This window comes from Juglans microcarpa x Juglans regia, chromosome 6D, assembly GCF_004785595.1.
Source record: "Juglans microcarpa x Juglans regia isolate MS1-56 chromosome 6D, Jm3101_v1.0, whole genome shotgun sequence".
NCBI classification, from domain to species: Eukaryota; Viridiplantae; Streptophyta; class Magnoliopsida; order Fagales; family Juglandaceae; genus Juglans; species Juglans microcarpa x Juglans regia.
In genome coordinates, this window is record NC_054604.1 from 11,524,709 (window position 1) to 11,537,676 (window position 12,968).

General features: G+C 35.6%; 1 protein-coding gene across 2 annotated transcripts; it reads right to left on the bottom strand.

The window, feature by feature from the left end:
- Positions 1–1,699: 1,699 nt before the first annotated feature.
- Positions 1,700–6,809, bottom strand: LOC121234839 (nuclear transcription factor Y subunit C-2). 2 transcript variants are annotated; one of them, XM_041130959.1, is made up of 3 exons: positions 6,601–6,785; positions 6,428–6,518; positions 1,700–2,765 (listed from the first exon to the last, which is right to left on the bottom strand). In XM_041130959.1, the coding sequence occupies exon 3, from the start codon at positions 2,717–2,719 to the stop codon at positions 1,904–1,906; it is 816 nt and encodes a 271-aa protein (XP_040986893.1). In that variant the 5' UTR covers positions 2,720–2,765; positions 6,428–6,518; positions 6,601–6,785; the 3' UTR covers positions 1,700–1,903. The 2 variants fall into 2 exon arrangements, with proteins under 2 accessions (XP_040986893.1, XP_040986892.1); XM_041130958.1 differs by lacking the exon at positions 6,428–6,518 and having other exon boundaries at positions 6,601–6,809.
- Between the last annotated feature and the right edge of the window lie 6,159 nt (positions 6,810–12,968).

The window sequence follows — 12,968 nt, forward strand, 5'->3', positions numbered from 1 at the left end:
GTTAAATAGAGTTATCTGAATAAAGGGAAAGACCAGGGTGGGTTGGGTTTTCGAAACTTTAGCAGCTTCAACCTTGCTCTCCTGGCTAAGCAAGGGTGGAACATTCTCAATAACCCAAACTCTCTCTCTGCCCAAGTTCTTAAACAGAAATATTTCCCTTCAAAAAACTTTTTAAAGGCCAAAGTGGGGAGTAGACCATCCCTGGTCTGGAGAAGTGTGTTGGCAGGACTAGAATTGCTTAAAGAGGGTCTCATATGGAGAATAGGAAATGGACATAAAGTTAAGATATGGGAGGCTAGATGGTTACCTAAGCCATACTCATTGACACCAGCTAACAAGATCAATGGTTTTACTGATGTGGAATGGGTGGCAGACCTTATGAATCCTTGCCAAAAGAGTTGGAATGAAACTTAACTCCACAACCTATTTTCCTAGCAGGAGGTGGAGCTCATCAAAACCATCCCTATCAGCTTGGGCAACAGAGAAGACAGATTAACATGGGAAGGGACCAACAATGGTTTTTTTTTTCAGTCAAAAGTGCCTATCACCTACATAGGGAGATTCTAGCAAGGCAAGAAGCAGGGCCCTCGAAAGTCCATGCACAAAGCAGCACCTAGAAATCCTTGTGGAAACTGCAGGTTTCCAATGCAGTTAGATTGTTCTTTTGGAGGGCTTGTAATGAGGCTATCCTACCTCCTCAAACCTGCAGTAGAGAAAATTGAGAGAGAGCAACTTATGCCCAATCTGTCATCTTGAAAAGGAATCAATAGGCCATGTGTTATGGGGATGCAGTGCTCAATATGTATGGGACCAAGCAAGTATCAAGATTATGAAGATGTCCCTGCAACATGATCTGTTTCGAGACATATGGGACCAATTAACTGCAAAACTACCAAAAGCTGAACTAGAGTTGGTAGGATCAATAGTAAGGCTCATATGGAATAGAAGAAATGAAGTAGTGCATGGCAAGGAACTAAGACATCCCAACTCTATACTCCATAAGGCCAATGAGGTTACAAGGCTGTTCAAAGCTACTAACGTCCAAGTTAGTGCTCTTGCTGCTGCAATCTGTCCTGAAGATAAGCTTACATGGAAAAAACCACCTAAAGGGAAATACAAACTTAACTGGGATGCTGCTTTAAATGTGTCATTGGGAGTGTTAGGCATAGGAGCCATTCTCAGAGGCTGCCAAGGTATGCTATTGGGAACAGTCAGGTCAACAAGAAGCTTAAGACTTTCACCATTTACTGCTGAAGCCTATGCCATGTTGATGGCAATTCTTTTCTGTAAGGACTCTAGAGTTACAAACTTCATTCTTGAAGGGGACTCGCTGCAAGTGGTTCAACAGATGCAGAACTCAGTCATGGACTGGAGCCAAGGTGGTCTAAGTCTTGAATATGCTAAATCTATTTTGAAGTCTTTTCCTAGTTGGAGCATTGGACACATAAGGAGGGATGCCAATATGACTGCTCACTTGCTAGCCAAGGATGCCCTCAATCGTGTAAACAGTTTGCTTGAGGAATATAATTGATCTTTGATTTCAAAAAAGAAAAAGAGTTAAGATTTTTGGTCATTTTTTAAAACTATTTAAGCCTTACGTAACCTCTCCTCCTCAAGCCAACCAATCACCATTCACCCGTACTCATCAAAACATCCAAGGATGCACATTGAGAAAAACTTTTAAATAAGAGGCGACTACAAACTTTTAAATAAGAGGCGACTACAAAGCCCATACATAGTACCAAATCACAAGCTCATCATCCACTCAGCATTAAAGCTACCAACTTAGGAAGAAAAAAAGAACACTCTACTTGCTAAAAGACACCACCAGCAATTCATCTCTAACAGTCAAAAGGGTGCCTGAAAACATCTGTTACATTACCTTGACCACAGTGACCAAGATTCAAGAGTCTGTTTGCTGCTGCTGTGGTGGCTGCTGCTGCTGCTGAGTTTGGCTCTGTGGCCATGGCATGAAAGCCATAGGTGCTCGAGACTGCTGCGTAGCATACATTGCTGCTTGGTCGACTGGCTTTCCCATGATCATTCCTGTAGGTCCCACAGGATGCTGTGATGGGACATAGTAGTATGGGATATCAGCCGGTGAACCGACTACTGGAATAGTAGCCTTGGTCACCCCAAGTCCCTCCTCTTTCAATTCATCTCTTGGAATGATATCAACCAAGAAATCAAAGACATCAGTCCTCGAAATGGCAGCTGCAATATCATTCTTTTGTAATGTCCTCCTTTTGTTTTCTTCTGTGTGGATCCAAGAGCGCAAAGTCAGCTCCAAGATGAACATTTCACATGCCTTTGCAAATATGACAGGAGCCTCTGCCGAAATCATCCGGACATCCTCATCAGCTTTCATTATTTTCTTAATCCGAGCAAGAGGGAGGCTGTGATTCTTGAAGTCAGTCGTTTGCTCAATTTCTTGCATTTGGTTGGCCCAGAACATCTGAAGTTGCTGTTGCTGTTGCTGCTGCTGTTGGTTGTGGAAGTGTTGGGCCTGCTGGTATGCAAGCTGGTGTGAGGGATTAGCAAATGTGGTGGGGGGCTGGGTCGGGGAATGCACTGCTCCTGTAGGAGTTCCAGAAGCCACCATAGGAGCAGTTTGATAAGGAGTAGCATAGGCCATTTGGTTGGCACCTGCTGCAACTCCCACCACTGCCTGCTGGTGTTGCTGCTGCTGCTGTTTTTGTGTCTGTTCTGATTGATCCATAGACAACTAGTGTAGTATGTTTCACCACTTGTAATTATGCCCTTATCTGCACAGATATATGTCATCCAAAACAAATGGTAAATGAATGTGTGAGATGAAAAATATAACAGCATGGCCACAGATAAGACCACTGAATACAATCTTGCTTCACTTTGAAAGGTGCATCTTCATCGGTAAGTAATTATTCAGATTGGGGGAGGGGAGGAGGGGGGTGGGAGACAGAGGGAGGGTGGGAGAGATTGCAAACTCAGATATCTTTTGCAGCCATCTCATTCATCTCATTACACGTTATACCCTGATTTTGCTAATTCAAATTCCAACTTCCTTTTTGCCTTCTTGCAGGGATCTACAGTTACGAATGTGAAAGTTTTCTATACTACATAAAGATATGAACTGAGGCTGTCACATTAGCATTTCCATAACTAAACCATGATCTGCAATCCATTGAAACCCGACTATTTTATTTAACTCCAGTTTCTAAATGAACTACATGGAAGAAGGCAATCAAGGAAGAGATTGGCAGAGATTTTCAGCAATCAAAACTTCTATTTCATTAAGTTGGTGGTGGTTCTTTTTATTTAGTGAGAAGTATCCCTAATGTTAATTTCCATAGCCGCTGAAAAGTTATGTATTGACTCTTTCTACAAGGAACAAATATGAAGGAACAAAAGTAACTTTCTAATGCAATGAACACAATAACTAAATAAATGACATATTTATAACTACTGATATGCATGCGACTAGAAAAAAGTGAGATCCCTATAAACAACCCCAAAAAAACAAAAAGAATTGTCTACCCCCCCACCCCTCACCAGAAGAATAAGGTAGAAAACAGCAGTATATCGCAAACCTTTATAAGACATCAGACATCTGAGTGGGAGAGATTGTAGTACCCAAATTAGATTACGAATGGGTTGCACGCACATGTACTATGTTCCAAGTTTGATCTCTACTACGCCAACTAGACCTTCGTCCACCCCCCATAAACAACCCAAAAATGAAAAAGAAGCCACCATCCACACCCCGCCCCCCACCGGAAGGAAAGGGGAAGAAACAGCAGTAAAACACAAGCCTTTATAAGACATCAGAAATTTGAGTGGATGAAATCGTAGCACCAAATTGGATATTGAATGGGTTGCATGCGCATATAGTAAAGTTCCAAATTTGATATTCTACTACACCAACCTAGACCACATAATTTAGCAAAAGGCAATGCCCAAGTACACACGGAGTACACAGCACCTCGGTAGATAAAGTAAAAAGGTCAAAAATATCCAAAAGGCTAAAAGCTAGAATAACTAAAGTTTGCTTCCACGCAATCTAAAGAAGAAATCCTTTAGCTCCTCGATTTTCTTCTCACAATCCTAGACACTTGTATCATTCCTCTCTCTCCAAATACCCTGCAGTCAAATCAGAATCATCTTCCATTCCACTGTGTAAGCTGCCAAACTAACCATTCCAACATAGAAAAAGATCCACCACCTGTTGATGCATGATCCAAATCAACTTGAAACAGTTTAAAACAATTTGCCACAGGGCACTAGCTACTTCAGAATGTGGTAACAGAATGTGGTAACGAGTGATCCACTGTTTCCCCATCCCTCCTACACATAAAGCACCATGTTATCGCATTCAATATTAGAGATATCAATAATTATAAGGATCTTTAGTGTGACTTGTCTTTTTGAGCTAACTGGCAGATATGACTAGTCCAAGTAGAGACAACCTTTCCAACATAAAGGAGTTATATTTAGAATTGTCTAGCTACAATGTCAATGGATGACACTATATAGGAAACCAACTTACTTGCTCATGGTCAAGTCAAAGAAACAACATGAGATCTCTCTACTCAAAACATAAAACTACATACTTCATGCATAAATGAAGTTGATTTGTTCTATAAATTCTCAGAATGGGGGAGCACGTTTAGGATTATGAGGACCAAGCCCACTTGAATCCCCACTAACAAGTAACAACCATATATCACCACATTCAGGATTTGAATAGATGGTACTGCTTATCATAAATCCTCACTACCTATAATCTTCCCAGCATCAAAACCTCCGAAAGAAGAGAGGTTTTTTTAGTCGTTTAAAAAAAACTTGGGGTGTCCAGCCGAGCAGCCTAGCCATGCTATGTGTTGAGTGCAACTCTTTCCAAGTAGGAATGTGCAAATATTACTTATATAAAAAAATAATAAAAAATAATAAAAAAAAAAAAAAGTAGGAATGTGCAAATATACAACATAGCATTCATCTCTATATTATCTTTAAACTGTGAGTATTCAGTCTTGGCCGACTCTTCAAGTAAATACAAAATCTCAATATTTTTAGGTTTTGCATTATTCTTCATTTCCCATGGTGCATATTTTTCTCACAAACTGAGGAAAGTGAAAATTTCGCTAAGGGGCCTTCATTTTTGTCATGCACTTCGTTTTTTCTATTCTCCTTCCTTTTATTCATGTTATCTTGTTAATTTTCCTATGTGGCATCCATCTCCTATTACTAAGTGGTCCTTGTTGATTACAAGTGCCATCTCTCAGGTATGTGCTTTTTTCCTTTTGTCTTGGGTCTTAAATACTTCCTGATGTTTTAAAATCGTTTTAAAACTATCATTATTTTCTTGACTTGACCATAGTATACAACCAGCAGAGAACTCCCCTGCAATCAAGTGACTACCCTCCCTCCACCTAATAATCAAGTAGACAATGACTCAATATGATTGGCAATAGTTTAAATGTATTCATATCCAAAAGAAAACCCACCCCTCCCTAATACCCAAAAGGGGAGAACTAAGCCACCAACTTATCCATATTCCGTGGGTTTCTCTTCATAGTCCTTTGAATTCAGTTTTCACGAAAGTGCTTGCACATTCAGGGAATGGGGAAATCCATGATCCTACCTGAAGATGCAATAAAATGGAGAAAGAAAAGAAGAAAAATTCAGGTGTTCTTTGGTTGCCTAAACTATGAATCTGCACTCAACACTAAAGTGGTTATCCCAGACTCGGCTGGAAACAGATTTTAGTCCTCCTAGGTCCCAAAATAAGAAACAAATCAAAGTATTTTTCTGGTTCTCTTCACGTAAACATCTCAAAACCTTAGGGAATTGTGACTTCCCAAACCTAAATATTCAGATATCATCCTGATTCCCTATATTTTACCCATGTAGACAGTAGACCAACCATCCAGGTATAACTAGTTGCACCAAGCCAAGCTAATAGATCATGAATTTTATCTCCAGTCAAACCAGGTCCCGTGCACACTCACAAAATGGTGAGACCAGCTTATCCAGTACGGATAAGATCCACCAAGATCAAGACTTAGTTAAACATGCATGGGCGTTCAATCACAAACTTATAGCCCGGGAAGAGTATAAAGTATAGACTTGATAAAGGGTCCTATGGAAAATAATAATAAAATTAAAAGTAGAAACACAGAGAAAAAAAAAAAAAAAAAAAACCTCCCTTCCCTTTAACATGTTCTCATGATTATAATCACTAAAGGTAAAATAGAAGTAAAACTGAAGAGTACCTAAAGATGTTCAGAGCTTTCAGAAATTATGAGAAAACAGGAATTAAGTACAAACGGCACCAAAAATATACACGCAAATAAAATTTAATCATCTCTCTTCAGATCTTAAGAAGAGCCAATCACTTTAAAATGAAGCAAAACGAAATAAAAACATGAAATTCAAAACTTTTCTTTACTTTTCCCTTATATCCTTTACTTTTACTTATCAAGAGAAATCCCCTTTGCATTTTCTCCGCGACCGACCAACCAACCAACCGAAGTTCTATACTAAAAAAACACAATTTAACAACCCAAAAAAGAAAATAAAAAAGAGAAGAGAAAAAGGAAAAGAGAAGAAAACAAGGGTTACCTTCGGAATCTCAGCTGAATCCTCAACTGAGATGTTCCATTTCGTAAACCCTAAGAGGTACACAGCAGAAGTACAGGGACTGGGGAGAGCCCTCCAGAGAGAGAGAGAGAGAGACAGTGAGAACTTAAAAGGGAGGGACAGAGAGTTTGAAAATGGTGCTTCGCAGGAAGAGAGAGAGAGAGAGTTATGAGGCAGCATCGGTACCATGACACGTGTCGATCATTACGAGTTCTGACTATTATAAGGTGTAGAAGAGAGAGAACCTCACGTAAACGAAAGTGACGTGTTAGAAAAAAACGACAGCGCATGTGGGTGGGGTTATTTTCGGGATAAGATGGTGGGGGTTGTTGTAATGTTACTCGTTACCGTATCTTTCGTATTTTTTTTTATTTTACGATATAGTATTATATATTAAAAGTTGTTTATTATATTTTATTGATAAATTTATTAATTAATATGAAATTATAAAATAATGGGAGAATGATAAAAATTAAAATGATGAATAGATTTTTTTTTTTTTTTTTAATTGAAGAATGTCTGTCTAGAGGGAGCGGGACACGTGGAATAAAACTGTAAAGAGAAGAAGAATTGTGAGGTCACGTGAGTCGCCATAAAAACGCATGTGACCAACCAATCTGCGAGTGTAATCATGAGAACAGCTGTTGGCCTTCAGTTTCAGCGCCTAAAATCATTTATTTATTTATTAGACAAATGATTTAATGCCACAATCAAATTTGTTTAGAAAATATAATTTTTCTTCCAGAAAAAACCCTTAATCCGAAAACGGACATACCCTCCACGTCAGCTCACTATTTGTGTTAGACAAAAACAAAGAGCAATGATTGCCTTATAACATCACTATATTTTATTTACAACTTATCAATAAGATAATATTTAGAGCAATGCTTGTGTGTCCCGCTGTGTTCTACTAATGATGGGTCTCGATGAGTTTTTTTAATTTAATGATTAAAAAAATAAAATTTTAATAATGTTTTGAATTTTTTTAAAAAATATATATTTAAATATATTAAAAAGATACATGAGAAAAAAAAGTAAAAAAATAAATTGATAATATACTAACGGAAGAATTCAGTGGGAGCCAACAGCGGTGGCAGTAGAATGACTCAAAAATAAAATGCTAGTTTACCTCTTAAAAATGAAAAATAATTTGTAAAAATTTCAAATAGACAGACTTGCACAAACTTTTGTAAAAAAGTAGACCATATCATAAAAATATGTAAAATAAATTATTTTTTATTAGTGTGATTATTTTTTTTACAAATAGTTTATATGAAACTTGTTTATTTGACGCTTCTAGCATTACTCCTTAAAATATCTTTTAAAGCAGTTCTTAGTGCATTTTGTTTTTTGTTTTTAAGAATATGATGTTATGTCAACTAAGTTTGTTTTCTGAATTTGACCGTTCATATATATATATATACACTAACGGTTGGGCAACGTGCGAGACACATTTGCCCGGTTGAAAAATAACTTATTTTGTAAAATATAAATATGTTTTGGGTTAAAAAAAAAAAGAAAAAAGAAAAAGGTAATCATAAGTAAAATAAGTAGTATATAGAGAATTTTTTATGAATTTAATTTCTGTACCTAACAAGTGAAAAGAGATATGGAGAATTTTTGTGATAGTGATAGTACTTCACCGCATAAATCGAAGCAATCCAACCGAAGAAAAAAAAAATGAGAAGTTGTAAAATGAAGGGTTAGATTTAAATCTTAAAAATTTTAATGTACCAGTAGCAGTCTCGTCCTTCGTAAAACAACACACGTAGACATCATATCCTTAGATATGATTTGGATCGATGTATTAATAGTAGTGACATGATTTGTGAATAGTAATATATAAAATTATTTGGATTAAGATGTTTTATTTGGTTTTAGAAAATGAGAGAAAAAAAGTTAAAATAAAAATATTATAAAAGTTAAAATATTATTGGAATATAATTTTTTAATGTAGTTTTTGTTTTATAATTTAAAAAATTTATATTTAAGAAAATTGTAATGATTAGATTAATAAATTAAATAATATTTTATATTTAAATAATATTTTAAAAAAATATATAAAAGTTTCTGAAAACCTAAGAATCTATTAATTTCTTCCTCGAACTTAATAATTTGTTTGGGAAGAGATAGATTGTCAATTCCCTCCTGACCCACGTTTGTGGTTATTCCAGAAAAGCAACTTTTTCATTCATTTTTGAACGGAAAATTACGTAGGTATATCTGTATATGTCCACCAGTCAACAAAATATAGAAAATGACATATTATCATACATTAATAAATAAGTTAAAAATACTTATTTTTTCCTTTTGCTTTCCAATACTTCACATCACAACTAATTAAATAATAATAGAGTAAATAAATATGATTTTTTGTGATATAAATAATTTTTCTAGCTGCTGATAATTTGTTTATGATTTTTTGTATATATTATTTTTTTGTAGTGAATTTATAATGATTTTATTAATTTTTTTTTTCTTCACGTTGTCTCTCTCTCTGTGGCCCGATTCATCCGCACGGGCCGTTCTTCTTCAGCCCAGCCCAGCGCCGCCGTGCGCCGGCCAGCCTCACCGCCACCACCGAGGAGTCCCTCTCACACCAACGACTGACCGAGACACCATCGATGTCCACCACGCGCAGCCCTATCTCTCCCCCGCGGAAACTCATCCGAAATGGGTTTCTCCCATTTCTCTCAACCGGCACTGCCGTACGCGGCCACCTACGGTCACGACCACCACAGGTGACTCCCCCTCACGCCGCGATCAACCTAGCCACCATCGATATCCCCCACATGCAGCCATATCTGTGCCCTGCGGAAACCCATCCAAAATGGGTTTCTCCCATTTCTCTCAACTAGCGCAGCCGTACGCGGCCACCCAGGCCACCGCACCTCCACCACTTAACACCGGCGACAATCTCTACCAGACCCAGCCACCACGATTCTCCCTTTCCCTCTCCGTCGCACACTGCGATTCATTCGATTGAGCCGTGAAGAAGAAGAAGACGACGCTGCTGGGTGGGTTAGATGTTTAATATTCAACTAAGAACGACGCCGGATTAAGTTAAACTGTTCATTACTGTTGATGTTATAGACACTTTTAAGATATAGGCAGATATATATTAATTTATTTTTACTTAAAATTTTAGAATGTAACTATTAATGTTTTTTTTTTTTACTATTTAAAAATGTTTAAAAAATATTTTTTAAAAAAAAGTACAACTTGTAGGCATGCCGAACAATCAAACATGTTGTAGCATCATCATTTTTAAAAGAATAAAGCTAATTTGCCCACTTTATTTGACCGTTTGGAAAAAAATTAATTTTTTTTAATTAATGATTAAGGAAATGATTTTAAGTGTATTGGTATATTTTTTTTAATTTTTAAAAATATTTAAATATATTAAAAAAATATGAATAGAAAAATAAAAATAAAAAAAGTTGCAAAAAGTAACTATTGATCATGTTGAGCGGGCTAGAGTAGCCCGACTCTTTTTAAAATATTTTAAAAAGTTATTATTAGTAAATTTGTATATTTTTTATTTAACATTTAAAGACACAAAATACCCTGGGAGCACTTTTGAAGGCAACCTAACAAAGAAAGAAACGCATTCGCATATAAAATCAGCATTTGTAAAAATAAAAAACAGCCTTTTTTCATGTATGTTAGCAAGTCGCTATTATATATCATGTCATGGTGAAAAGAAAAATATTGGAAAGAATTATTTATATAATTATATTTTAAATGAGAAGTATTTTTATAAAATATTTATAAAAATAATACTATTTTATATAAGTATCTTTTATTTTAAAATATAATTATATAAGAAATTATAAAAATAGTTGTACATATATTATTATTACTCTTAAGATAATTCAAAGCGTACACTTCAAACTCCCATAGCACAGGTTACGTAGTAGGACCTAGAATTTCAAGAAATGGAATTCAGATGGTTAGACTGAAAATTAGAATTGTATTTGAGAGAGAGAAGCGTGTTATCTTAAAAAAGCAAACCATAAAAATGGCGAGAGAGAAGCATGCAATGGAAGCCAATGAAGCAATTGGGATTTGGTATGTAAGGATTTTCTATATTTGAAATTAGCAAGAATTGTGTGCACCTTAAATTAACATTAGGGGTATAACTGGTATGGTTTGGTCCGATTTTGAACAAATTTTGAAATCAAACCGGTCTATACCGGTTTTGAAAATTAAAAAATTGATACAGACCGATTTATCTCTGAAATTAGAACTTTCTGTTTTTTAATTTCGGTTTGATCCAATCCGATTTTTTCTAGTTTATCGTTTACATGTGTGATACTATATAAATTTAGTATTATAATTTTTTTTAACACTAAACTTAATCTTTAGAATTTAGTATTTGTTATTGAAAATTATAAATTCATTAGTATCTAATTATACTAGTATAATATAAGTAATGTCTAACTTATTTAGACTTAAATGATAAGATTAAAATAATAATGTAATTAATGCCTAATTATACTAGTATAATATAAGTATTGTCTAACTTATATCAAATGTTATTTAGTTTTTTTATGGAGAGAGACTCCTTCTCTCTAGAAACTATCCAGATCAGAAACGGTGCGGGGAAAGGAGTTTCGGCTCCTCCCTCCCTCATCTCTTCTTCCTTACATCTCTAGTTTTCTTCATTTCTTTTTCATTTTTGAGTGTTTTTCATGGCTAAGTATGGAGGAAGGCTAATATGTTGCTCTCCGGCGTTGGGCGACCATCATGTGCCCAACCGCAAGCTTCCCAAGACGCCGATAATTCAGATGGGCAAAGAATGTCGTCAAACGGAGCGGCACGTGAGCCACCACGCGGCCCAAAGGGAGCGTGTGTATTCCACGCGCCACCACTCAGGGTGCTCTTCTACCGCCATCACAGCTTCTCTAGGTCCAAGACCATCGGCTACTCCAGACCTAACTGTTTGTCATACCACCAGGGTGGCTCATAGCTCTCACGCGCCATCACAACCGTTGTTTGTGTTTTTTTTCCTCCAAGGTTGAAAATGCAGATCTATATCTTTTCAAAATGTAATCCGTTATTTTTTCATGTATTTTTAATTTATGTAATGCCTTTTGTTTTTAGAAAAATAAAAATAAAAAAACACATAGTCTCTTGGACTTTCGTCCGTAAAGTGTGTCCTCAACCCCATCTTAGATGGAGTGTGGGGTTTGATGCACCCTACTTCGTCATAAATGGAGTATGGGATTTGGTTAACTCTGTCTTGGATAGAGTAGTGCTGTCGCTCAGACTTTAGGTCTATAAAGGTTTGCAGCTTGAACTAGACCATGTCAGTCACATGTGTGTACTGGAGAGCTATTAATGTTGTAATTGGCTTGTAATATATGTTTCAGGTCAAGTTTGTAATGTTCGTTATTAATGAATGCAATATGCTTTTATCAAAAAAAGAAATGTTATATTAGTTTTGTATTATAAAATTAATATACTTGAATAATGAGATTAAAATTTAATATTATATTAATTAGCAATTTAATATATAATATAATATAATATAAAAAAATTAAAAATATATATCGGTTTGGTTCGGTTCAAACCAATTTTCAAAATATGAGAACTGATATCGCGCTGGACCGATTACGAATTGAACTAAATCCACTGGTCCAATCTAGTTCAACCGATTTTCCCCTTTTTTTTTTTTTTTACACCCCTAATTAGGTGGAGGTATACCATTTAAGAAAAGCTACCACGTTCTTTCTTTAAAAAGTTAAGAGTGCAAACAATACTTGTTAAAAGTAATGTTAGATATAATTTTAGGGTGTCTAAGTTTTACACACTATTTTGAAAAAAAGTAGGGCCCGCCTTTAAAAAGTAGATTTTTCATTTTTACATGTGAATCTCAAATTTGTCCATATTTTTCAAAATGAGTACGTAAATCTTGTATAACATAGGACTATATAAATCATTTACAACAAAAATTATTAATATGATGTAAATAAATGGATGTTAAACCCATCTCAACATATCTCAAATCAATCATTAAGGGGATTTACTACTTTTTCAACTTCTTATAAAAAGTTAAATATATTTCAACCTACTCCATATATTCAAATACATATCTCAACTTATTTCAAGCATTCAAACACATCTCAATAGGACCTACAAAACACTATTATTTACAGATTAACTCAAATTATCTGAGATCACTTCAGAACCCAAAAGTAGCCAATGTACTTGTACTTCTGAATAGATAAAAGATAGAGTTGATAAATTCTTTAACTACTACATTCAAATTAAGGTAACATCTACCCTACTACAACATAAAACCTTTCAGACAATAGAAGACCCTACCGTACACTCCATAGATTGCT